This window comes from Rhipicephalus sanguineus, chromosome 5 (assembly GCF_013339695.2).
Source record: "Rhipicephalus sanguineus isolate Rsan-2018 chromosome 5, BIME_Rsan_1.4, whole genome shotgun sequence".
Taxonomy (NCBI): Eukaryota; Metazoa; Arthropoda; class Arachnida; order Ixodida; family Ixodidae; genus Rhipicephalus; species Rhipicephalus sanguineus.
The window spans coordinates 125,389,362-125,413,434 of record NC_051180.1 but is presented as its reverse complement, the minus strand read 5'-3'; the positions used below and the strand labels follow the sequence as shown (position 1 = coordinate 125,413,434).

Below are 24,073 nucleotides of genomic sequence, written 5' to 3'. Positions count from 1 at the left end.
AGGCAAAAACGCTGTTCGCGGATACGCGCATGCATCCGATGCAAATAACACCTGTGGAGGTGAAACCATCATATCCCTCAAAGGAGTGAAACCATCATATCCCAAAGTGTGCACGACGGAGGCGATTGTATTGCAAAAATGTAGAGCTTTTTGTCGTTTTACTACGAGCATTATTGATGCTGTGTTCGTCATTCATCAGAAGCTTGCGACAGGCGAAAAGCGACCGTGAACAGCGTACGAAGCAAGCGTACGTTATGTAGGCGCACCACAGCGGCCGTGGAAGAGTCCGCGCAGCGACATCATCCGGGCTTCCCGCCAGGTGGCACCACCCCAACTTTTCGGGCCTAATAAAGCAGGCACATCAGAATGAATGGGCTACTCATGTTGCATGCATGTTTCACAACAGTGCACTACATCTTTGGCCACGTACACATCGTGTTAAAGGAGTACTGACATGAATTTTAAAATTTTTCGGGTTGTTGCTCTAAATGAAAGCACAGGTGTCGAGAACCCTAAAAACAGTGTCGTGGTGCCTGGGGATGCATTGCATATATTTTTAATACCGCTTCTTTCAACCAGCAGTCTCGGTTTCGGTTTCGAGAGGGCGGCTTCATAGTGACGTGTCAAGTCGGCCCGTGACGTCACGGGCAGACTGCAACCCACGAAATATGCACCTGCTGTCCTTTGCTGTCAGTCGAACGTGGTTCATGATGAGTGAACTGTCGTCCAGTGCCTCCGACAGCGATATCTGTGATTTAGGCTGCATGCAGAACCCAGATTTCGCAAACCAAGTGAGCTGACTTGAAACGTCATAGGGCTCTCCGTGCGGTGAAGCTGCCTTGCAGATGCTGGGAGATGAAAACTTTAAAATCAAACTTAAATATTTATACGTGTTTCCCGGATGCGGTGTGGGGAGAGCGTTAACACTACATGCCAAAGAAACCAAAAACGTCCGTTTTGCTGCACTTCAAAATCGTGTCAGTACTCCTTTAAGGCCAGTAATGGCCAACTGGCCTTAAATTTTCCAAGATGGGGTGTATCACCACGGACAAAAATGCAAACAAGGAAATTGCAAAGGACCTTTCACTTGAGAACATGACTTCACACCACTGCTCTCATGCTCGCCAAGGAAAGTCAAAACCATCTCAACGTAACAAATTGGCAAAAGGAGCAGGCACCTGGTACTCTGGTTAGCTCTACCTTGTTTGCATTCCTACTGGCCATGATACTAGTACAGGCAGCTTTTGCCCAAAGAACAAGAATAAAAACGTTTTCTGAGGCGGTTAGATCTTTAATCCCATGAGGGCTACCATGCTTATTTACAAATGATATATGAAGATTTTTTGTTAGCCCCTCAATTTCATCCTTCAACGTAAATACAAAATATATACAGAGTCGAAGAGTTAACAAAAACCTCTTCATTTCAGTCACAGCTCCATGGTGGAAGAAAAAACAAAATCTATTTACATGAATACACTCATGCACAAAAACAATGCCACACTCTCAACGACAGACAGTGTTGTACTTCGAAATGCCTTAGCTCTTATGCTGCTTCTGGCATTGCGCATGAATGTTACATTCATACCAAGCTACCAATTTACATAAATCAAGGCACCTGCTTATACGTTTGCCTTGTGCAGGTGCTTTTTTTTTTACTCGTGAGTTCGTGAACACGCTTCTCTCCTACTGTCCTAGCGGGCTTAAAGCGAATGCGCGAGCGACACGCCACGACACAAATGGTACTGCCACTGAGCCAAGACATACACACAGAACGGCTGGCAAATTTCAGGGCAGCTTGCACAAAGTTTATTATAAATGACAGTGCCCAGAGATGGAGAGAGAGATAGACCCCTGAGATTGCTAATTTACAAGCGGTCGCACAAAGATTTCCAGGGAGAAAAACAGGCCTCCCCACAACGTTTTCAATTAAAAACTGAAACGCAGCACTTGCGTGTTACGAACTTCCACCTCCTGCTAGACACTGTGAACGCCGAGGTTCAAGTTGCTGTTTCGTGCAACTCTGCAAGGGGGGAGGGGTGTGGGATTGACATCACATTTCTCTCCCAAACAGGTTTTCCAAGCAGCAGTGTCGAAAGACTTACAAGAACATGCTAAATCATTTTCAAAGTACACACGAGGCATTTTGTGTGGCCCAGTTGTTGTTTGAATGCACAAGTTTGGCAGTCTGATGAAAAAGTCACATTTGACTGCATTGACATCACCATGAGGTCGCTAAAAAAATGCACCAAATAGTGTGCCCTTCCTTTTTAAACATTTGCAAACTCGGTGTTTCTAAGTCAAGCCCACTGTTTGTTTTTGTTTTTTTTAATGTAGTTTTGAAAAACGTGCCAATGCAAGCTAACACACGCATATGTTCACCAAACGCAGGCACAAATACACACGCACACACCAGCACATCAGCGCCGCCGCACTCACACCTGACAAATGAATCCAACTAGCACTTACATTAATTACACGATGAGTGTGTGTACACACACGCACGCACACACACGCACACACACACACACATTGTCAAGAGCACATTGTACAACGAGATGAGGGAGAGCTCACAAGCTCAGACACGTCTCTCCTCTCTACTCTTTTCCCCTTCCCCAAACCCCCAAAATAAAAGGCAAAGAAAAAAACAAACAAAGAACCCTTCCCACGAAGAAGTCCCTGTTTATGAGGTATTATCACAGCTACTGAACCAAGCCATGGATGTGGCCATCGCCGATGCGCACCGTTAAAGGGCAAAAGAATGTCGAAACGCGAGTGCACAGCAGTTACTGAAAGAGACTAAAAAAAAGAAGAAAAAAAAACTATGCCGCTGTACTTGTGTTCCTCCTCCTTCCAAAGCAAGACCTCCCCTTTGTATGCTTTGCCCCCCAAACATCGTTACTGCATTTGCACAGTTTTTTTTTTTTCTTCTTTACAATTGTACACACTGTTGAACAACACGTTTGCAACGCTTGGTACAGCATCTGTACCAGTGACACCAACACAGCCAGTACCACAGTTACCAGAAACAAGCATTTTGCACAGAGCCCTTTACATCTTTCCACTGTCTTTTGTGCCGGTGTAGTTTTATTTGGGAGGGCACAAAAATAAGAGAGGGGAGGAAGCTACTGTACAACTGAAATTCACTTTGATCAACCTATCTCTGTAGCAGAGCTTACAGCACATTGTAAAGAGCTGCGTGCTTTAATTAAAAGGGGCAATTAACTTCTCCCACTGGCAGCAAAAGAGATGACTGCAATTCCTCAGCTCGAATCTACACTGCGACATAGCACGTTTTGGACGCTAAGGAAGCATACAAGCATTGGAGTAGCCACAAAGGCTACCGTGACACCCAGGCGCAAGCGACCTCTTTCGTGTTTTAGGCAAAAAAGGAGTTAATCTTTTTGTTTAGGTTGAACATGCAGGCCAATCGGGCAAACTGCTAAATTGCACTCCAAGGCAAATTATACGAGATCTGCACAAAATAAATGCTACCAGTGGGAAAGAGCAACCCGGAACAGACAGAGACGGAAAGCCGACAGAGAGGCGGCGGCGCCTCCACCAGTGTGCAACCACCACATTCTCTGCTCTTCCCATTTCTCGGTGCCGACAACCAACGACAAACGGTAACAAACAGGAGGGCCACAGCTGTCACAACATGCGTCAGTTGAGCAGAACACGAAGGTTTTTTTTTTCCGGCGTCCAGCCGAAGGGAGGCGGCGACGAGGTATCTCGTCCAGATCGGGCAAGCAGCGGGCCTGGTCCGAGCACCTCTCCCAGAAGCACCGCACTGCTAGTCCCAGCGGTCGAGCAGGAGGCGCGGCTTGCGCCGACGGTGGCCTTGCGCCTTCGGAAGAGGCAACAGCAGCCGTCGTTGCCCCCACGAGCTGGCAGCGGTAAACTCGGAAAAAGTCCAGAAAGCGATGGGGCGGCTGTCAGGTCACGTCCATGGGCAAGGCCCCGTCTGGCTCCAACTTGACTCGACTGAGGTTGCTGCTGCTCAGCTCGTGGCGTGCCCTGCAAATAATACGTAGTCTTATGCACTTCAAGCCAGCCAGCATGCGTGCAGAGAATGTGACATGCCAAAGTGAAACTGCGATTCCAGCAGTTTTTTAAAAGTTCAGGTAATAAAAACATTATAAATGGCAGTAACTTTGTGTGCACAAATTCAGTGAACAGTGCATGCTGTCAATGAGCAGCCAAAGCCAAGGCTGTCACTTTGGCTGACAACTGCCTCCTCCCCCAACTTTGTGGGTTAGTGAGATGCAGCTGCTGCAGTCGAAGCTTTTCCCGCACTTATCTCATAACGAAGCTTCCAATGCTTAGGTAATACAGTTAAACCTGGATATAACAAAACTGACAAATTCCTGAAAAAATTCGCTACAAACAGGTTTTCATCATATGCAGTTTCAGCAAAAAAAATTTGAAAAAGAAAAGCACAAATTAAACAAAAGGGGAACTGAAGGCGGAGCTCACCCAAAAAAATTTACTTAGCGGTATGAAACTGCGTTATTATTGCGATAGCACTTACCGTATATACTCGAATCTAAGCCGATGTTTTTTTCGAAAAAAACGATGTGCGAAAGTGGGGGTTGGCTTAGATTCGAGTACCACGATTTGGCCGCCGCTGCCACATGCCTGAAGGCCCGGCCGCGCTAGCGGCATTACGGCTCTCGATGCGCCGATCTCAAGGTACCGGTTTTGCATGCCGGAGGCTCATTTTCGCGACATTCTACGGTAGCTGCACGGTGACGAGGCCGCTCAGGCCTGTTCAGCGAGAGAATAGTGGTCCCTATCGCTTGGCTATTGCGTGGCGGACGGCGCGGAGTTGGTCATTGGTCATTCTTCTGAAAGCGATCGTGCAGTGTAGTTGTGCTTCTTGCTCGCGAAACGCCTGTGTCAATTGTGCTTCAGATTCGATGGCACCAACCAAGCGGTGCCACTACAGCGCGGCGTTTAAGCGGAAGGTCGTGTTACATGCGGAAAAGACATTGAACCTACGAGCGCAGCAAGAGTTCGGCGTGCACGAAAAAAATATGAGACGATGGCGAAAACAACGTGCGGAACTCTTCGGTTGTGCAGCAACCCGCATGGCGTTCACTGGACCAAAAACCGGTCGACACCATGCGGTGGAAGAAGTTGTCGCCGATTTTGTTAGAGAACAGAGGGAAGCGGGAATGCCCGTGACGACTGAAATTATTAGAAAAAGGGCATGCCTACGGAGTGTGCGCTTGAGTAAGAATAAAGGCTGTTTTTTTTACCAATAAAATGGTGTTCTCTTTTTTTTTTTTTTCATTCGGCCTACATTCGAGGAAAGTTCTTTTTTTTCTGGCCTTGCCAATTTTGGGGGTCGGCCTAGATTCGAGGGCGGCCTAGATTCGAGTAAATACGGTATATGGACACTCTCGATAGGTTTTTGCTAGGCTTGTGCGAATAGTAAATTTTAGGTCCGAAGCGAATTCGAAGCGAATAGTGATTTGGTCGAAGTGAATTCGAATAATTTATATCACATTTTATAAAGAAAAATGAGCATATTTGTCAAGACCCAACTAACCAGCACAATATTTTGAAATTTGAAACAAGACATATGCATATGTCACTCTTTTTGGTTCGAAGGGAAGTGGAACCAACTTTGAGTAATAGCAGAATTTGACTTTTGGTAGAATGAAAGTGATAACCTGTAAAATATGTTAAGTTTTAAAATTTACTATACATAGAGCATACAAGCCGGTATAACAAGCTTCTAAACTTAAAAAATGATGAATCCAGGGTTCGTACAGGTTTCAAAGGAGAAAATTCAAGGATATTCAAGGACTTTCAAGGCCCTATAGGAGGATTTTCAAGGCCCTCTTCGAGAGGTAATTTTTTTTCCCATGTCGAAGATCTTGAAACAGTGCTCTCAAAAGGTCTGACATTTATTGCACAAAGAAAAATACATGTCACAATACAAATCTGCTTGTATTGCACACAATAAAAAATAAAGATATGTTTACCAAATATCACAACATAAATTGCTTCAAATGCACAAAAATCTTCAGGAAGCAGCTCCTTATAGCTGCCCACTTATACATATCACAATGCAATTCTGCTTGTATTGCACGCAATAGAAATAAATAAAGATAGCTTCATCAAATATCACAATGCAAATTGCTTCAAATGCACAAAGCACCTAGCGGCTGCCCACTTCAGGCGAGCTCCAGAAGCTTTTGCTGAATTTGGACGTTGAGCGAGTGTAGCTCACCAGTCTTCTCCTTTGCCGTCTTCCTCAAGCTATTTGACTTGACAATGTGTGCCACATCGTTTGCTGCCTCTGCTTTTTCCGCATAGGCATCTGCAGAAGCCATGAGGTCATCAATTGTCAATTCTAGCCTTTTTTTCTTTCTTTTCATTCCATCGAGCTCTTCCTCTATGCATTGTTTTTTCCTCTGCTTTGAAGCTTCAAGGTTTTGCTTCTTCTCGGCTTCTAAGTATGCTCCATACTTGTGTCTAGCAGCTGACACTGCCATCCTCAGTTCCCTGGTGATTGGAACCTGCAGAACACCACCTGCCTTCTCAACCGCATCACACACAACCCGCTGTGAAACATAGGAAAGGTCCTTGAGATTCTCCACGCACACCTGTCGGTTCACACTGAATCCACGTTCAACTGTGGCCTGGCCGTGACTGAGGACAAGCAAAAGTTTTACGATGGTCCATAACTCAGAGTAGCTTGAACTAAATTTCAAGAGGTCAGGGTAGAACTCATCCAGCCTATCAACACTCTTGTCATATTGTCTAAGCTTATGTTTCTGCTCGTGCAGAAGCTCCGTGTACTCGGCCAGCACAGTGTCTCGAAAGTGTTCAGCTATTCTACCCGCAGCGATGAGGGTATCCAACACTTTTCTAAAACCTGTAAGGCATTCGTCGGGCTTTGAACACATCTGTCGCGGGTCCAGTGAAGAAAGGCCCCTAACAAATACAAACTTCAAGGGGCTTCGCTCTAGGACTTTTTTTGTGGCACTGATCAAAAACTGTTTACATTCCATCCGGAACTGAAACACATCCCTTGAGCTTACCCGAGAATTCTTGATAATTTGCTCGGCTTTGTAGCCTATATCCACCTTTTCAAGTGGAATATGATTCTCAACATTATCAACATCGACCTTCAGCAGGCCAACGATTCCTTTGGCAGAGAGGATCGAACATTTCAAAAACTTCATCAGCAGCTTCCTGAGAACAGTTTCTAAATCCTTTGCAAGAAAAAAAGCCATTGGCTTGTCTGTTTGGTACTCTACCAGAAAAGGCTTGAGTGCCATTGCCACACACAACGCAAAATTCAACTTTGCTGGCAGCAAAGCATCACAGCTGAACTCAAACAAGTTGTTGAATGAGGCACACTTCGGCAGATTAACTTCTTTCTTTCTAGCAGCCTCAATGTACTTTTTGATGTCAGACCACACCACCAATGCTCTCTCAATGACAGGGACATTCTCCAACCACCTGTGGGCAACAAACTTGAGAGGAAAAGTGCACTGGCCTGTAACTGACGAAAAGTCTTCTCTCCGTGCTGGGGCATCTTCAAAAAGTGTGCTTAGACTAGACAGCAGGCAATCAAGTCCCCATTTAGTAGCTGAAACTCCTGCTCTATACGCGTTGTGCACTGTATGAAGTCCACAAGTGCCTAAGTCCACACACTGAACTTGGTAATGTTCTTGCAAGTGCTCTTGGAGGCCCTTAAAGAACTTCAGATTGACATTGGGACCGTCCATGGATATCTGAAGAATCTTTGCCAGGGGCAATGGCTCAAGCGAGCTTAGCAACTTTTCCTGAATGTCATTCGCTGTAGAATGTCCCAGAAAAACGGAGGTATAATATCTTGTCGTCACCTTCTGGGCGGAGTCCCAACACCTCACGTGCACATCCATTTGCTTACTGTGCAGACAGTCATTTGCCGACTCATCGAAAAGTACGACGAAGAATTCACACTGTTCTATCTCTCGCTGCAAGGCCGAAAGAAAGAAAGGCCTGAGTCCATGACATGTCACATATGCGCATTTCTTTTCACCACAAGAAAACGCCTTCGCCACTTCACTGTCCGGAAACATGCGTCGAAATAACTCCCCTGCTTGGGATGACGACCGGTACGAGAAGTGGGATGTGACGACTTTCAAAGTCCAAAGAATTTCTGCGTCAGTGACAAGCTCGTGCGTTTTAGAAGCATCATTTAAGCTTGGCGACTGCAACGGAGACGCTGTAGTGGACTGCTCTGTCGGAACAGGCGTCAGGTAGCTTTTCAACGCACTCCCTTGCCCCATCTTGATTGCGCCAATATGCTTGGCACTTTTCATGTGACTTTTTAAAGCGGATTCACCCATGGCAGTCACATCAAAAGTTTTGCCGCAAAGCTTGCACTTAGCCCGATGCGGATTCGTCGTGTCAGGTGCAATCCAGTGCTTGTAGTCGTCATGGTGGAGCCACGTAGTCTGAAATTTGCTTTTTCCAGCCATTGTTTAGCATATCAACACATCACTTGCACCCCTTGTACTAACACGTAGAAGGCACGCTCATTCCAAAAAGCGCTGGTAGCACAAGGACACGACTAGGTTAAAGCCCGCGCACAAACGCGGACGCCACAATGGACATGCGATAGCGATGGGGCGACTGCGCTCGCAGCCGTTACTACTTCCGCTAGCGCCGGTAGTGACGTTTTAAGCCACTGACACGAAGTCTACATTGAACGCTGCCTCCGAAACTCGCACCAAGTCCAATGTTGCCAGCGGCCAAACGAGATTCGGCTAAATAGGTATAAAAATTGGTACGGTTTCCTGCCGCATTTTAGAACTCAAACAAAAGACAAAAGTTGAGCAAAGAAAACCATTTTCATGATGACAAATACAATTCAAATTTAGCATTCAACAAATTCAAGGTTTTTCAAGGACTGGTCCGAAATTCAAGGTTTTTAAGGGCCTTGAAAACACACTTTCGATTTTCAAGGGTATTCAAGGGTTTCAAGGACCTGTGCGCACCCTGTGAATCGATGTGAGGGTAATACAGTAAAACCTCATTAATTCGAACTCGGTTATTTTGAAATCTCGCATAATTAGAAGGATTTCTGCGGCCCCGTATTTTGCAATGTAAATTTGAGTGGATAATTTGAAGCGGCAGTCAATACCAGCCCGGTTAATTCAAAAACTTTGGGTGCCATGTGCCCATTTCCCGATCCCGATTTAGCCGCGAATCCACAGAAACGATGGCCCTTAGGAGCCACAAGGCAATGCACTGTAGCAATACTAATGAGTGACAAGTGAAGCATCCCAGCCTCGCTGCTGCCAGTGCAAGAAAAAAACAAAACAAAAGGTGGTCAGCTGAAATGTGCGCCTGCGGAAAAGAAGACGTGCTTCACTGCAATACAGCGGTGACACGCGGGCAGCATGACGCATGCTTCTCTCAACGTCAGCGCGTCATGATTTACCCATTCTTTCTGGGAAAATAGAGAAATTAATAAAGGGAGGTCTGACGGAATTCGTAATGTATGCGAACCTCCGATTGGCGGTTGTTCCAGCAATTTGCGCACTTGCACTGCTGGCGGAGTACTTGCCTGCAACGCCTACTTCGAAAACTCAGTTCAAAAACTTCAATGATAATCTTTTCCACCCAGAACACATCGCGAATTCCATCACACTGGTCATTATTAAATTCTTTATTTTACCAGAAGGATTGGGCGAATGGTCGCATCATGACGCGCTGACGCTGCGAGGAGCAGGTGACATGCTGCCTGCGTGTCACCACTGTGTTGCAGCGAAGCACGTCTTTTTTTTTCCGCAGGCGCGCATTTCAGTTGACCACGAGACCGTTTTTCTTCTTTTTCTTGCGCTGGCAGCGGCGAGGCCCGCCGTTTCCCCGGTTTAGCGGCAAAATTGGGGCCAGGTATTGCTGGAAAACATAACCCTTGTAGCCGCAAACTAGCAGGCACAGCAAACGACCACCTCTGATTACTTCCAGTATTTCAGTTCCTTGCATCCCGCTTTTTGTAAGTTTGGTTAATTCGAAAACCCGCTTAAATTTTTCAGAGTCCCAGTGACTTTGAATTAACGAAGTTTTACTGTATGTTCATTTAACCTTGAAGTGGGACTTCACGGCAGTGCGAATTTCTTCTGGAAAGATGTATTCACGGTATAGCACACCTCCACTGCAGTGAAACCACCTTTACAGGGGATTACATGCGGTTTATATAGTACGTCTATTCGTTCATTTCGAATACTTCGAAATCTCCCAGAATTTAAATTCGTTTCGAAGCGAATTCGAATACTGTAATATTCGTTCGAGTATTCGAAGTGCTCGAATATTCGCACAAGCTTAGTTTTTGCTGTCGCCTTCATGTTCCGTATAAAGTCCCCCCCCCCCCCCCCCCCCCCGTTGAAGGGGGGGGGACTCTTCGTTGAAAAGAGTTGTCGGCGCGGTGCTCACGTGCATGCGGTTTTGTGTGCTCACGCAGCCAGCTATGTTTACATAGCCACCACTCTGGGTCCCGCCTCCCTCGGCGCTCTCTGAAACCGAAACTGCGATTGGGCACTATAAAACAGTCTCCAAATAATTACATTCCCGCGCTCGAGCATATGAGCTTTCCAGCCGTTATAATGGGTCGCTGACTACTTATCACAACAGAAAAAACAAGATGCAAAATTTTGGTGTCAGTGCTCCTTTAAGGGCGCGGTTGCGATCACTGGCGTGCGCGCTGTCTCGGCAAGCATTAGCGCACGGCTAGAATGTTCTTTTATGTGCTGCACCCTCAACACCAAGAGACTGCGCGGAAAAAGCATCAAGCATGCCCACACCCCCCATTTCACCGATCGGTGAAATGGGGGGTGTGGGCATGCCTGATGTACTGGTCTTTTTTTTATAGGTAGCGGCCGTCCCCGAAAAACTGTTTTTGGGCTGAATCGGCATGGCGTCTTTCATGTTCCTGCCAGTGCTTGTTAGAGTGTAGAACAGCCCAACGAAAGGACCATCACGTCATCATGGAAACGCGGGTTAGAAATTCAATTTTCTCCAAGTAGGATTTTTGCTGAAATGTGCCATTCCTGATATCAACCTTACACGTTGTCCAGCAGATTGCTTTTAGTCCGCGAACACAAAATATTTTAATGACGCACCCATAGCAAGTGTACTGCTTCCTAGTTGTTTTTTGCATCGTTGGTAGAATGCACTTGTATGCTTCAGTTCAGTTAACATTGGGCAAGCATGGGTGCGTGGCCTACTGTTCAAGGCACTCACTTCTGGACTGGGGGAGACCTGGTTCAAACCCTAACCCTGGAAAGAAGACTTATTTTGTTTTATTTATTATTTCTTTGGTGCATGCCAGCTGCGAGTGAAGAGTGTTTTTTGGAACACCACCATCTCCAGCTACACAGGTCAGTCAATAAAACCTTCGTTTGAAAAAGGGGCTACTTCAGTCCAATAAAAAAGGTAGGGGTGTGGTAGGGGGAATAAAAAAAGGTAGGGGGAATACTCGAACTTTCGGATATTTTTCGAATAGCGTTTGCTATTCAATTTCGATTCGCACCAAAATTTTACTATTCGAAGTATTCAAATTTTCGTAAAATAAGTATAGAGGTTAATAACAGAAAATAAATATAAAGACGATAAATCGGCGTGCAGCATGCTTTGTCTTGCGTTTTGGGGCGCCGACGTGCGAAACTGCTAGCCGCTTACACCGATGCTCCAAGCGGTCGCTGTGCGACGAGCTTGCCAGGGAGTCCGCTAATGCGCAAGATGCCCATCCACGGTTCCGAGGAGCCAGCGGGTTATGCGATTTGTTGCTTGCAACCAAACACATTGCGGCTTCTTCGCTTTTGCATGTCCGCTGGCGCGATGTTCTTGCCCGCAAAGTTCGGATTCGTCTCGTACATTGGCGCTGTGAACAGAGTTAGGCCTAGCCACGACTGAGCAGTGAGCTCCGTCGCGGTGTGGCCGCGGTACCCGATGTTTCAAAGTATGTCATGCTCGATCGTGAGTATGAAGAGTTGTCCCGCGATGGTCTTCGTCACAAGGTGCGAAATGCTCATAAGCAAAACAGTTTGCCTGAGATGCACGTCTGCGATGTTCGCGACGAGCGCACTATCGTAATCTGATGCTTGAGCTTCCGCTAGCAGCTGCCGAACTAAAGCGTAATTATACTCTAAATGATCGCCAACCTGTGAACACAGAACGAGTGCGAACGCGTCACTAAGTAGCGCGATTTTAGACAGCCGTGACCTTGTGACGTGCAAGCAGCAGACAACACTATCCTGGAGCAAGGATTGGACCAATGGCGAGGCGTGCTGGAGCAACATGGCGGATGCAGCCAATGGAAGGCTTTGAAGCGAACTTCAAACATTTGCTTTTTGTATGCTTTTTTCTGAATGGCGGACCTAGCTGAAGCGAGAAATTTGAAGACGGAGAAATGCTCTTTCCAATGAGCCCAAGATGGCGGCGCCCAGTTGCGCCGTTGCGGAGCTATAATTTTTTTAACGCAGTTTTTTTTTTGCAATTTCCGCAGTAATTTTCGCCACCTCGGCAAGCACAACAAATCTTTTACCGCACTTCTACATAGTTTTCAGTGACAATATTTTGGAATCAGCAGAAGGACTACATGGTCTGAAAATGCGATTTTCAAAAATTGATTTCTTTTTTTTGTTATTTTTCGTGATACGAAAGCCGCATCCCCCCTTAGGAATAACTCTGTTCTTTGACCATGTCTGTGACTTGTAATTGTTCCTGTCTCGTAAGGACATAGTTGGGAATTCTCTGCAGCTTTTTTCTGTAATTTCGCTTCCAAGTATTCGAAAAATACTTGAGAAATATTCGAAAATTATTCGATTCACACTCAACCTTTATAATTCCAATTCGCTTCGCACCCAAAATTTTGCTATTCGCACAGCTCTAAAAAAAAAGGGGAGCAAAAAGGCCTACTTGTTCCCTTCGTTTCCGTTCTGTTCCAGGATGGAATACCGGAGGTCTGTGAGTGATGCTGGTAGCTTGTTCCCAAGCTCCACAGGTGGCAGTGCAGCCATTACGTGTGAGTCGGCTTCTGCGCCAGCATCAGGAGTCACCTGGCCTCCAGGCTGCTGCTTGGGTGTCGTCCGCAGCATGTCACCTTCGCTGGCTGTTCGCGCTGCGGTTAAGACGAAGAAAAGAAAACAGTGAGTTTCGATGCTTTTGTGCCAAAACCACAACATGATTATGAGGCAAGCAGTAGCGGGAGATCTGGATTAAATTTTGACCACCTTGGGTTTCTTAACCGGCACCTAAATCTAAGTAAAACAAGGGTATTTCTGCATTTCACCCCCATTGAAATATGGCCATCATCATAGAGTTTCCTAAAATTAACTAGAGGGGACTCTGGCGCTGCGATCGTTCAGCCACCACGAGAATGATGGGTAATACACGGATTTGCCTAGTCTTCGTGCTTGTCAATGACAATGATTCTATCAAGTGTTGTAACTCAAAAACTACAAAAGATAGCTCAAAACCGATTTTAGTTATGATATCAAGCCAACGTATCACATCTGCATGCCATATTAAAATGCAACATTAAAAAAAAGTGTCTTCGAGTAGCCTCTCACTTAAAGGGGCCCTGCAACACTTTTTCAGCATGGTCAGAAAACGCTGCCGATCAGTAGCCGAGGGTCCCGAGAACATGCGAGCCAGACATTATAGCGCAGCACACAGCCTGGAATTTACAATAAATTTGCAAAGTCAGTTAAAAAGCGCTTCCTCTTCTCTCGACAAAAAACGATGCTTATGGCGTCACAGGCAGGTTCCATGCCATTGGCTGATTTGAACATGGCGTGCTCGGTAGTTACTGTGGCCGCAGCGAGAGGTCGCCACTTGCCCGCATGCAATCACACTGAAAGTACGCCACGCGTCCGAAGAAAAAGAAAAATGTGCTCAAGGTCAGGAGGCGCACGTGACGTACCTTCTTTCCCCTGCCATAACCCCCGGCTTAGCTTCCAGCGCTTTCGTCGGGGCGAGAGAAGAGAGAAAGCAATTATAGGGTGCGACAAATCTCTGTAACTCCGCTCGTACTGGACGGATTCTATAAATTTTTGCGGCGGTCGATTCATGAGGCAATAAGTTCCTTTAGTGAAGCCATTCAATTGCTACTTGGAAAAGTGTTGCAGGGCCCCTTTAAGCCACTTAGAAGGCACTTGCTTTCTGGAGACGTCAAGCAGTTCACATTTTCTGTGTGATAATTTGTAATAAGCGCATTACCAGAAGTAACTTCAACCTGCTGCAGCCTGGCAATACACAGCTTCATTATTTTATTTTAAAGGAGTACTAAAAGGCATTGTTGCTTCCCGTTTAATAACTTTTTAACTATATACACATATTTGATATTCAAAGGCAGTTTCTTGTCCCGTTTATATATACGATTCGCATTAGAAAATTTCAATATTCGCACTCTCCTAGTTACACAAGTAATCAGTACTACAAAGTGCGCTACTTGATTCCCATTAGTGCTTTATTATGGACTGATAGCACAGAGAGACGCCCTCACCTGCATCTGCTGAAGGGCCATTGGCTGCTGCCACTGCAAGCCTTGCGTGAGCCGCAGCTGCGACAGTGGACCCAGACCCGTCTCCTAGGGAGGCTGCTGTCGTCACCGATGGCGACGACACCAAAGAGTTCAGGATACCAGACACCTCCGTCGTGCTCAGCAGCGCGGAGACGGCAAACTCAACACTGGCAGGATCCAGCGTCGAGTGCGATGACCGGCTGGGTGCCGCACTCCCTGGCGCAGACGCTGCTGAAGGCGCCCCGCTGCCGGTGCCAGGATGCCTGGAGCCCCCTTCTGCGCCATCGCTCGCTCCCGATGCAGTCGTCGCACCTTTTAACCTCTCCAGCTGCTTGCGCTGCATTTCGAACAACTCCTCCTGGTGGCTCTGGAAGCTCTCGTAATCCGTCGTCGGGGCCGACGACGAGGACGGCACGCTGCTGGGGGTGACGGGTGTAGAGACACCCGGGTGGTGATGGTTGCCGCCACCAGCGCCGACCCCAGCTTCAGCAGCAGCTGCCGCCCCCACGGGCCCACCCGACAGGGGCTCCGGCCGCGATGGTTCGGGTAGCAGCCCGCTGCCGTTGCGCTGTGGCCGGAAGTGCAACCTGCACACCAACCCCGAGCGTGTGTCACACTCACTCGCAGCTGAGGGGACCGGCGTCATAGTGGGCGCCAGCCATCGCGTAGCTGGGCTCTTAAACTGAAACAAAAATTTTTGGAGGAGGGTAAAAAAACCACACCCCCTCAAGCAGCCTAGCGCAATAACTCTCAGGCTAGTAATTTGAGCACACGCTGACCAGCGAGTGGCTCAACGCCCCGGCATCGAAAGATAGAAAACTTTATAGACAAACAACCGAGCAAGTGGGTTGGTAAAGAAGACGTACAAAACATGGACACAAGAGAAAGGACAACAGAAATGGTGCTAGCAATGTAAGGTTCACAAAGTGGCAGAAAAACAGGAAGACGCAAACACTCAGCACATGCTTGCAGGAAGACCGCCACAGATATGCAAGCACACATCAACCGATATCGGTTCGGGCTTGACAACTGCAGTTCACGCGAAATTATTGCTGGAGACTGCAGGTGGAGACTTCGGAGACGTGGCAGTCTCCCACAGTCGATATGCCACACCATGACCATCATACGCATGTCTTCATTCTTGCATCTAAATAAAACTTGACTGTGCAGAGACTTAGCGGCCAACTTGAAATTGTGACAGTGCACTGAAAGGCCACTCCACCAATCAACAACCGCTTGCGGTCACTCAATTCTCTAGTTGATGGAAGGACCTGCTTGGCCCTACATAATAACAAACGCAGCTAATGGGAGTTTATAGACTACTCCTGCATGACATTCTAAGAACTTGTTATTGTGCATAAAAAGTTGTCAGGCCGTCTTTAAAAACAATTTACACAGCCAGGAGAACTTAGTTCTGTGTAACAAACCTAACTGTTTGATATGGTCAACTTTCCTTCGTACTTACACGCATCGAATGAGCACTTTGTTTGCAATAAAATGGGTCTGAAAATTGTCTGTGCTTTACGATCGGATATAAAACCAAAACCATGTTTGCTGCGATGGCAGCTGCCTACCATCGCAGGAGTCAGACGCTGTGTAATCGCCATCATCATATGTATTGGCTGTGTCATCAATTGTTGGCTGTATGATCATGATGTCGTGCCTGAAGATTACGTTCAGGTGAACTTTTATATTCGTACATACATTTAACTCCCACAAATCGGGTGCCCATTAAGAAAGTGCAAGTAAGGTGATCCTCAGGTTAGACAGCATGCTTAGCTCTGCTCTGCTGCTTACAATGTTATACTGTTACAGAGTGATGAAGACAAAGTGAAGGAAGGTGGTCTAGAGAAGTGGGCTGGTCACAAATCATGTTGGTCGGCCATCTTGACTCCATGCGTACAATGCTCACGGATTGAAATGCAACAATTTTGGGCTATGTAATTCACATACTTTCATTTCCATGGTCTTCAGTTCGTGCCATGGTGGCGTAATTTTGACTCTGAAACATTACCTTAAGCGGCCAGATTCATAGCACCATGAAGTGGTTATCTCAAGTCGCTGTGCATACCAGTCGCTACACTACAAAATTGAATGTCCCATTTCAATGTATGAACACAGTACAGCGGAGTCTCGTTGATACATTTTTCGAGATAACATGTTTTGTTTTCTTTCCCAGGCAAAGGTCCCATAGGGGAAACAACTTAATCTAATTAATGCGACTGTGTCATCACTTGAAACTGTATAATACGACTGCAGAAACAGACTTTTACTGGTACAGTCGAACCCGTTTATAACGAACTCGAAAGTGTCGCGAAAAGTGGTCATTATATCAGTAGTTCGTTGTATATAGACTCGTCCTTAAAAACGTGCGCTTAGCGGCCAAGCTGTTTTTTTTTCGTTGTGCACTTTTATTAAAGTGCTAACAACCCCTTCGGTGACACGCTAAGCCTTTTCGCGTCGTGAATCGACGCCCGCTGTGTGCTCAGGAGTGAATTAACCGCCGCTGCAATGAGCCGACACCGTTTCACCGAAGCGCGGTACCACGACGTGGTGCCGATCATCCCTGGCTAGTTGCGTGCAGCGCGTCACCTACTCGGGTCGCGCAGTCACTGCCGGGCCGCTTGCTGTATGCCGTACATGCGCGCGTTTGTACGTCCTTCGTGCTTGCTTCACTCCGGACCGTGCACGGGTGCGGCGACTAGCCTCTTCGGTCAACGCCAAGCAACGCGCACTCTACGTCTCCGCCATGCTCTCGCGGCCCTGCACGACGATGCACGGCGCACGTAAGTTGTCACCTAGTCAAACACGCAGTATACGCTCGCTGTCAGTGCATCGACGTTTCTCGGTGCCCGCGGCGCTCAACAACAGCGTGCTACTTTCGTTTCTACAAAGCGACGCGCACTTTAAAGCGGTCTCGCACGACACGGCGGCGGCGAACTTGCGAACGGCAGCATGGCTAAGCATGGCGCGCTCGTACCGCCGTCAATCCGCAGTGTACGGCGTAGTACGCCACACACGCAGCCGAGCAGATATCTACAAATGACTGTGATAAGGTTGTCGGCTATAAGGCATAACGGCACGTTCATCGACGGCCGCCACCTCCCCTTCGCTCTTTTCTGATGCTTATCCGCGAAGGCATCGCCGCAATCGCGCGGAAGTCGTAATCACCGATCGACCGGTCTCTGCCGTAACCGAAAAGACGGACGACTTTTCGCGGCACATTGTGGCGTCGACGAGTTTAGGGACGCAGTGAACCTTTTTGCGATGGAAAGTTATCGCGGTTATCAATTCTTGCATTTATGCCTTCTTGCGCTCCGAGGCATTGTTTGGTTCATCGCAGGCGGTCGTAGCTACAGAGAACGGCGTCAGGAAAGGTTACCGTGCGAAAGCTGACCGCAAGGTTTCATGTTGCCTACTATTTTTTTCCTCCCTGCCATTCTACCACTGAAGAAACGCCTGGAAAGTGAGCGACCTCGCTCGCAGCGTCCGAAATCTGCGTGCGGTGCTCGCCGATCTGGGTATCTTGGTCGCGAGTAAACTGGAGCGGGGCACGCGCGAGCGCGCGCCCCTGTCACGCTTTAGAAGGCATGTTTTAACTTTTTTTTCGCTTCGTATGCGCCATATTTTTACCGCGACCGTCTCTGAAGTGTTCGTTGTAAAAGTAGGAGGCTTTGAAAAATGTTCGCTATATCTGGACGCAGCTTCAATGGTAAGCATAGGAAAATCGTAAGTGCACCCAAATATGGTCGTTATAACCGATAGATCGTTATATGTGGGATCGTTATAAGTGGGTTCGACTGTATTTCTAAAGCTCACAGCCTTAAATTCTAGTGTACTAGCTTAAACAACACTCCAAATTCATTGTGAATGCTCACACGTATGAGGAGACGACAGCTTCTTTGTTCAACGCCCAGAAAAGCTTTTTTTTTTACGGACATTAAAAAGCAAAAAGTGGAGCACAAATCGACGAGCTATTTCAGTGTTGCTGGTGCATTGGTTGTGGTTCCTGCGGCATCAAGTGATCTTGCTCTGCATAATTTGTTATGCGGGGCAGTGTCACTCAATGTCACATTCTTTGCTGTAGAGTCTGTCACTGCGTATGGCTATTTTCACATTCAGTGGAGTTTGCATTGGACAATACACGATTTTCGGGTGATTTGCATTATTTTATGGTTCCCATGAAGATCGTATCAACGAAATTCCACTGTACATAGTGTGTAAACACACACTATGCTTAAAGGGACACTAAAGGCAAATAACAATTTATGTCAGAGTGAAAGCCCAATGTATGACAACTTCTAAAACGGCAATATTATCAACAGCAGTGCCCTACTTACCGAGAAATTAAGCTAAATGTATCACATGATGAGCGCCACGAGTGGGACATTTTCGAAGTGATCCCGATGACGTAGGGAAGTCGGCCTACAATAAATCACTAGTAATCAAACTAGCAGCAGTAAAAAAAGAACATTCCGAGCATCAAAAGACGTAATAAAATGCTGTTTGTTCGTTTCCGCTTGATTCATGGAAAACAAAACCTCCGTGGCGTTGCCATGGGGGACGGCGCGCGTGGTTCAAAGGTTCCGTTTTCGCCGAACTGTGCCTCGCCCGTCTCAGTGGTAGTTTCGGGATCGCGTACTGCCGTGCGTGTTTTGCGCGCCCGTGAAAGTCGCTCTGACAGAAAGTTCGACAAAATGCCGCATGCGTGTGATATTGCCGGATGCCCGAATGGTGCACAACGCCAGTGCTGCAGCAAGGAAACCGGTGTGTCTTTTCACTGGGTGCCGCGGAATGAACCCTTACGCTCGAAGTGGCTTAGTGTCATGCCATTGCGCCAGTGTGCTAAACAGTCTGCGTGTGTGCTCGCTGCACTTTCGTACTGAGGATTACGAGACCAACCGCAACTTGGTGACGGCTTTGAATGTGCCCATCCGAGCAAGTCTTTGCCGCAGCGCCGTTGTTGCTACTGTGGGTCCCGCTACTTCCGCTCGGCTGCTACTAGTGTCGGCGGCCGCGCAGTAAAAGCGGGCAACGTTGGGTACGGCAGCAGTGACGTATGAGAGTCGTATTTTCAGGCGGGAGATTTGAAGCGCGCTAACGCGATGCGGACCACTAAAAACGTGATTTTATTTCAAAATAAGCACTTCCTTGGCACAAAAGCAGCGCTACGAGGTTTCTGTACCGCTATTTCAACAATCAACGTCGACTTAATATTTGCCTTTAGTGTCCCTTTAAAATATTGAGCAATATACACTGCAAACACCTGAGCACAGCTGATATGCCTTGGTGCTGCCAATACTAATAACGAGTGCCCAAATTTTAGTATTAACGCAAGAGCATTAAAGAGCTCGTTTCGCAGAAATTCCTGCGTCGGCGCCGTTGGTTGTGAGCAAAAAATCATCTTTTCCATGACCGAAAAATCGAGAAAGATGCAAATAATATAAATAATAAAAATCGTAGGTTTGAGTGAGAATCAAACCCAGGCAGTCTACGTGGCTGGCAAGCAGGTGTTCTACCACAGAGACACGCTACTGCTTGAAACTGCTTCGGGAAAAAAAAAAAACACTATATCAATGTCGTGTAGTGGAAGGAGTCTCCTTAACGCATGTAATGTGTGACAGAAGCGTAGAACCGCGCCAGGCATCAAAACATGTGACTTGTGCAACGAGTGGTTGTTTTAAGGGCCCACCCATTACAAAGCACTCAGGAAATATTTAATCGTCAGCTGCAAAAGCATCAACAAAGTGAGCAGCTGCGTAGGTTCGCGTGTTGCCTTACAGACGCGTAGTGGGCCCTTCGCTGATTCTCAAAAGGAAGAATTATGGCGTAGAGGGCACTTAACAACTGTACTTGCAGTAGGCATTCTAGGATACCTTAAAATGGCCAATGTTATGTGCCTTCGTTTCCTTCATGCCATAAGGAAACGTTTGTTTCCTTACGGCACGGCTGAGGAATGCACCAAGAACCGAAGCCAGGCTAGCAATTGAGAAGGCAATGTGCACGGGGCCCGATTACGCTATCGCGTTCTGCTCTTGCAGGCAAAGCTCAAGCGTCCTCGAAGTATTTTCTTTCATGCCCAAAGATACACTCTTTGTTCCTCTCTGCACATTTGGGATGATTTCAGGCCTGCCATCTACACTAAGAGTATGGTTCTTGCAGTTTGTTAGCATGCTTGCCTGGCATGCACCATCAAGAGGTGCATACCCTGTACTAGGCTTTTGCGAATATCAGTTTTCGGATCCGAATCGAATTCGAACAGTAGTAGTACTTGCATAAAACTTTGACACGAGTGCCAGATGCTGACTAATCTGAAACAAAGTTTCTTCTTTACTTGCCAAAAAGAAAACAGGTTCATATTTGATGACAGTTTATTTCAAAAGTTCCATTATTGAGGTATTATTACACAAAAACACGAGTTCAGCATTTCTCACAACTCCAGGAGAGAGCAAAATGTAGCTTGTGCGAATAGTAAATTTTAAGTTCGAAGCTGAATTCGAATACAGTCGCCGACCGATAATCCGGACATGCTCGGTAATTCGGACAGTCGCGCAGCACCGCCGATAATCCCATAGAAATAATGTGTAAAGACGACCGATATTTCAGACAGCTGCGAGATCTACATTCGATAATTCGGACCCTGTCCGAGACTCGCGCACGCTGAATCACCAGCCATTATCTCCTCCGGCACCCGTACCATACAAAGTATGGCCTCAGAGATCAATATGAAAGCGAATTGGTGATCTATTAGCCTTTATTTCAATCGCTACTTTATGCCTCAGAGATTTGTGATTGGAAATGCTGATCTTGGAGGCAGCTGGTAAACTGTGGGAAATCGTATCGACATCGCGAACATCCTACATTTCGGTTCCTGTATCCCGCGCTGCGCTGCTATTGCCGCCATTCTGTCAGATGTGTCTGCGATAAAGCGTTTTCCGCGCACGTTCATTTTTATCTTGAGACTTGCTTTATTTTACGCTCTGCTGTCTCAAAAGATCTTGGTTAAATGGCGCCAACGGTGCCCTCACATCCAGCGCCGAAGGCCACGCCGACGACAACGAAACGTGCCAGATACAGTCGACTGCCGATTTTTCGGACGCCCGATTTTCCAGACATGCTCGAAAATTCGGACGCTTTCGCAGCACCGTCACCAGCCCCATAGACGTCAATGGTCAAGAACATCGGAAATTTCGGACGCTAAAACTCTTTGGTGTCCGATTATTCGGACTTTCTGCCCAAATTGCAGGTCCGAAAGGCAATAATTGAAGCCCCCACCTCTGCCACGTCTATCATCTCGTAGGTTCGAACCAGCGCTTTCGCGAGTCGACCTGTTTGCAACAGTAGCAGAGTCCGAAAGTCAGCTTTGTCACGATGCCGAAGTGTTATGGGGTGAAGCGGACTGGAAATTCAGAGGGGCCGCTATCACGGCGCCGTGTGGTGATGTCTTTACGGATAAGCAGTGGAAATGCACGGAGGCGTGATGGCGGCAGGTGGCAAACGCGCCAGTACGGCTCAACCGCTGACAAGCCTTACGATAAGCATCTTCAGTCAACTGCTCGATAGTGCATGTGGCCTGGTGCAGTTGCATACGTAGTGCACGCATTTAATAGGCGAGAACCCAAACGCGCCGTCATTCATGCTGCCTCTTCGTGCGACCGCTAAGTGCGCCGCACAGATGCGTTGCCTTCACGAACGAAACCAGCTCGTCATCGTACAGCGATCACATCACACTGGCGGAGATACGGGCGGACTTGGTTGCACGTAAGTGGAAGTGCGGGCAGCAACGCATTGACAAGTTTTTTCGGCCACCGGGACCCTGAAGTGTCAATAAAAGTATTTTTTTTTTCTGACGCGTTCGTTTTTTCGGACATTCGATAATTCGGACTTATTTACGTTCCTCGTGGAGTCCGAATTATCGGTCGTCGACTGTAGTATATATCACATATTATAAAGAAAAGTGAACATATTTGTCATGGCCCAACTAACCTGCACAATATTATTTTTTAATTGAAACAAGGCATGCGCAAATGACGATCTTTTAGGTTCAAAGGAAGTGGAAGCAACTTCGAATAGTAGCAGGATTTGACTTTCAGTAGAATGCAAGTGATAACCTGTAAAATATGTTATGTTTTAAAATTTACTATGCTTAGAGCATATAAGCCGGTATAACAAGCTTTTAAACTTAAAAAATGATTAACTTGATGTGAGGGTACTATGTTCATTTGACCTTGAAGTGGGGCTTCGTGGCAGCGCAGATTTTCCCTAGAAAGGTTCATGATTATGAAACGGTGCAATGAAACAAGGGACATGCAACACTGATGATGAAGAAGGCACGAAGACAAGCGCCTTCATGGTCAATGTTGCGTGTCCTTTCGTTGTGCCGTTTCATAATCATGAACCCTTACCAACTCGCCCAACTATCAGAGCCCTGGAAAGATGTATTCACGGTATAGCACCCCTCCACTGCAGCGAAATCACCTCTACAGGGGGGGTTACATGCGGACTAATATAGTCCTCTTCGTTCATTTCGAATACTTTGAAATTTCCAATAACTTAAATTTCAATCAAAGTGAATTCGAATACCGTAACATTCGTTCGAATATTCGCACAAGCCTACCAAATTTACTAACAAACTCAGACTCACTGCTGTGGTTCAGTCTACCCTTAAAAATTTCGTGGTATGTGAGGTCGTGGGACCACTTTGCATTCACCTGAAGTGTCTCGTCACAAGACTGTAAAGTCTTGTGACGAGACAGCGGTTAATGGTGTGCTGCACTATTCTTTCGGTCTACAGGCGAGCCAAACCTGTTCCAACCCCCCTTGTGTACTGCCTCTGTTTTCTTCCTGGTTTATTCACTCTTTTTTCAGTTGTGCTGATTCATGCAAATTTATCGATGAAGTTTTCTTGTACACCGACCAATGAAGACGGAGGTTTGCCCCCTCTTTCCTTACCATTCATTCTTGACCTCTGACAGGAAGTCATTGCTGGGGGGTAGGCCATTGGGCATAGACTGGTTTAGCGCTACGTCCAGGTCTGGCCAGTAGTCATCCAACGGAGTCCATGCTCGATCCAGCAATATCCTGGAACGCCATGGAAGAAAAAAATGCTCAGTGAGACTAAAACTCACAGCAGCGATAATGCAGCTCGCTACGGTCTTTAAATCCCCCAGCAGTGGTTGATAACGTTTTGCAAGCTTTTTCTTTCAAATTTGCAGCCAAAGTAGTACACGATGTAAAATGGTGTGGATCCTGCTTCGGGCTATAATGAATGGCAATCGGTTGGCTAATAACCACTGTTGAGCATGTTTTGTGTTGTGCAATATTGCTTGCAATGTTGCAGGTGAGCCAAACACGGCACTGGCCTTTTTTGTAGCGATTTTTCATGCTCAGCGGTGCTGAACAAGCCGTGATATTGTACACACAGGATGGACTAGAAAAAAGTTAAAATGCAAACCATTATACACGTCATGCTTACTTCCCTGCTTACTTTTTGACAATTTCACGAAAACAGTTCCTAGTTCGTCTTACTTTGTTTCTACC

The 24,073-nt window shown here is 46.8% G+C and overlaps 1 protein-coding gene across 1 annotated transcript in view; it reads right to left on the bottom strand.

Annotated features, from left to right (window-relative positions):
• Positions 1-1,270: 1,270 nt before the first annotated feature.
• LOC119394222 (enhancer of polycomb homolog 1) overlaps positions 1,271-24,073 on the bottom strand; it is an 82,934-nt gene continuing 60,131 nt past the window's right edge. Inside the window, exons 12-15 of the mRNA XM_037661510.2 lie at positions 23,486-23,614; positions 14,516-15,120; positions 12,928-13,129; positions 1,271-4,014 (exon numbers count right to left, since the gene is read on the bottom strand). Of these exons, the coding sequence (XP_037517438.1) occupies positions 3,933-4,014; positions 12,928-13,129; positions 14,516-15,120; positions 23,486-23,614 (1,018 nt within the window). The 3' untranslated portion in view covers positions 1,271-3,932. The remainder of the gene's footprint in view (positions 4,015-12,927; positions 13,130-14,515; positions 15,121-23,485; positions 23,615-24,073) is intronic.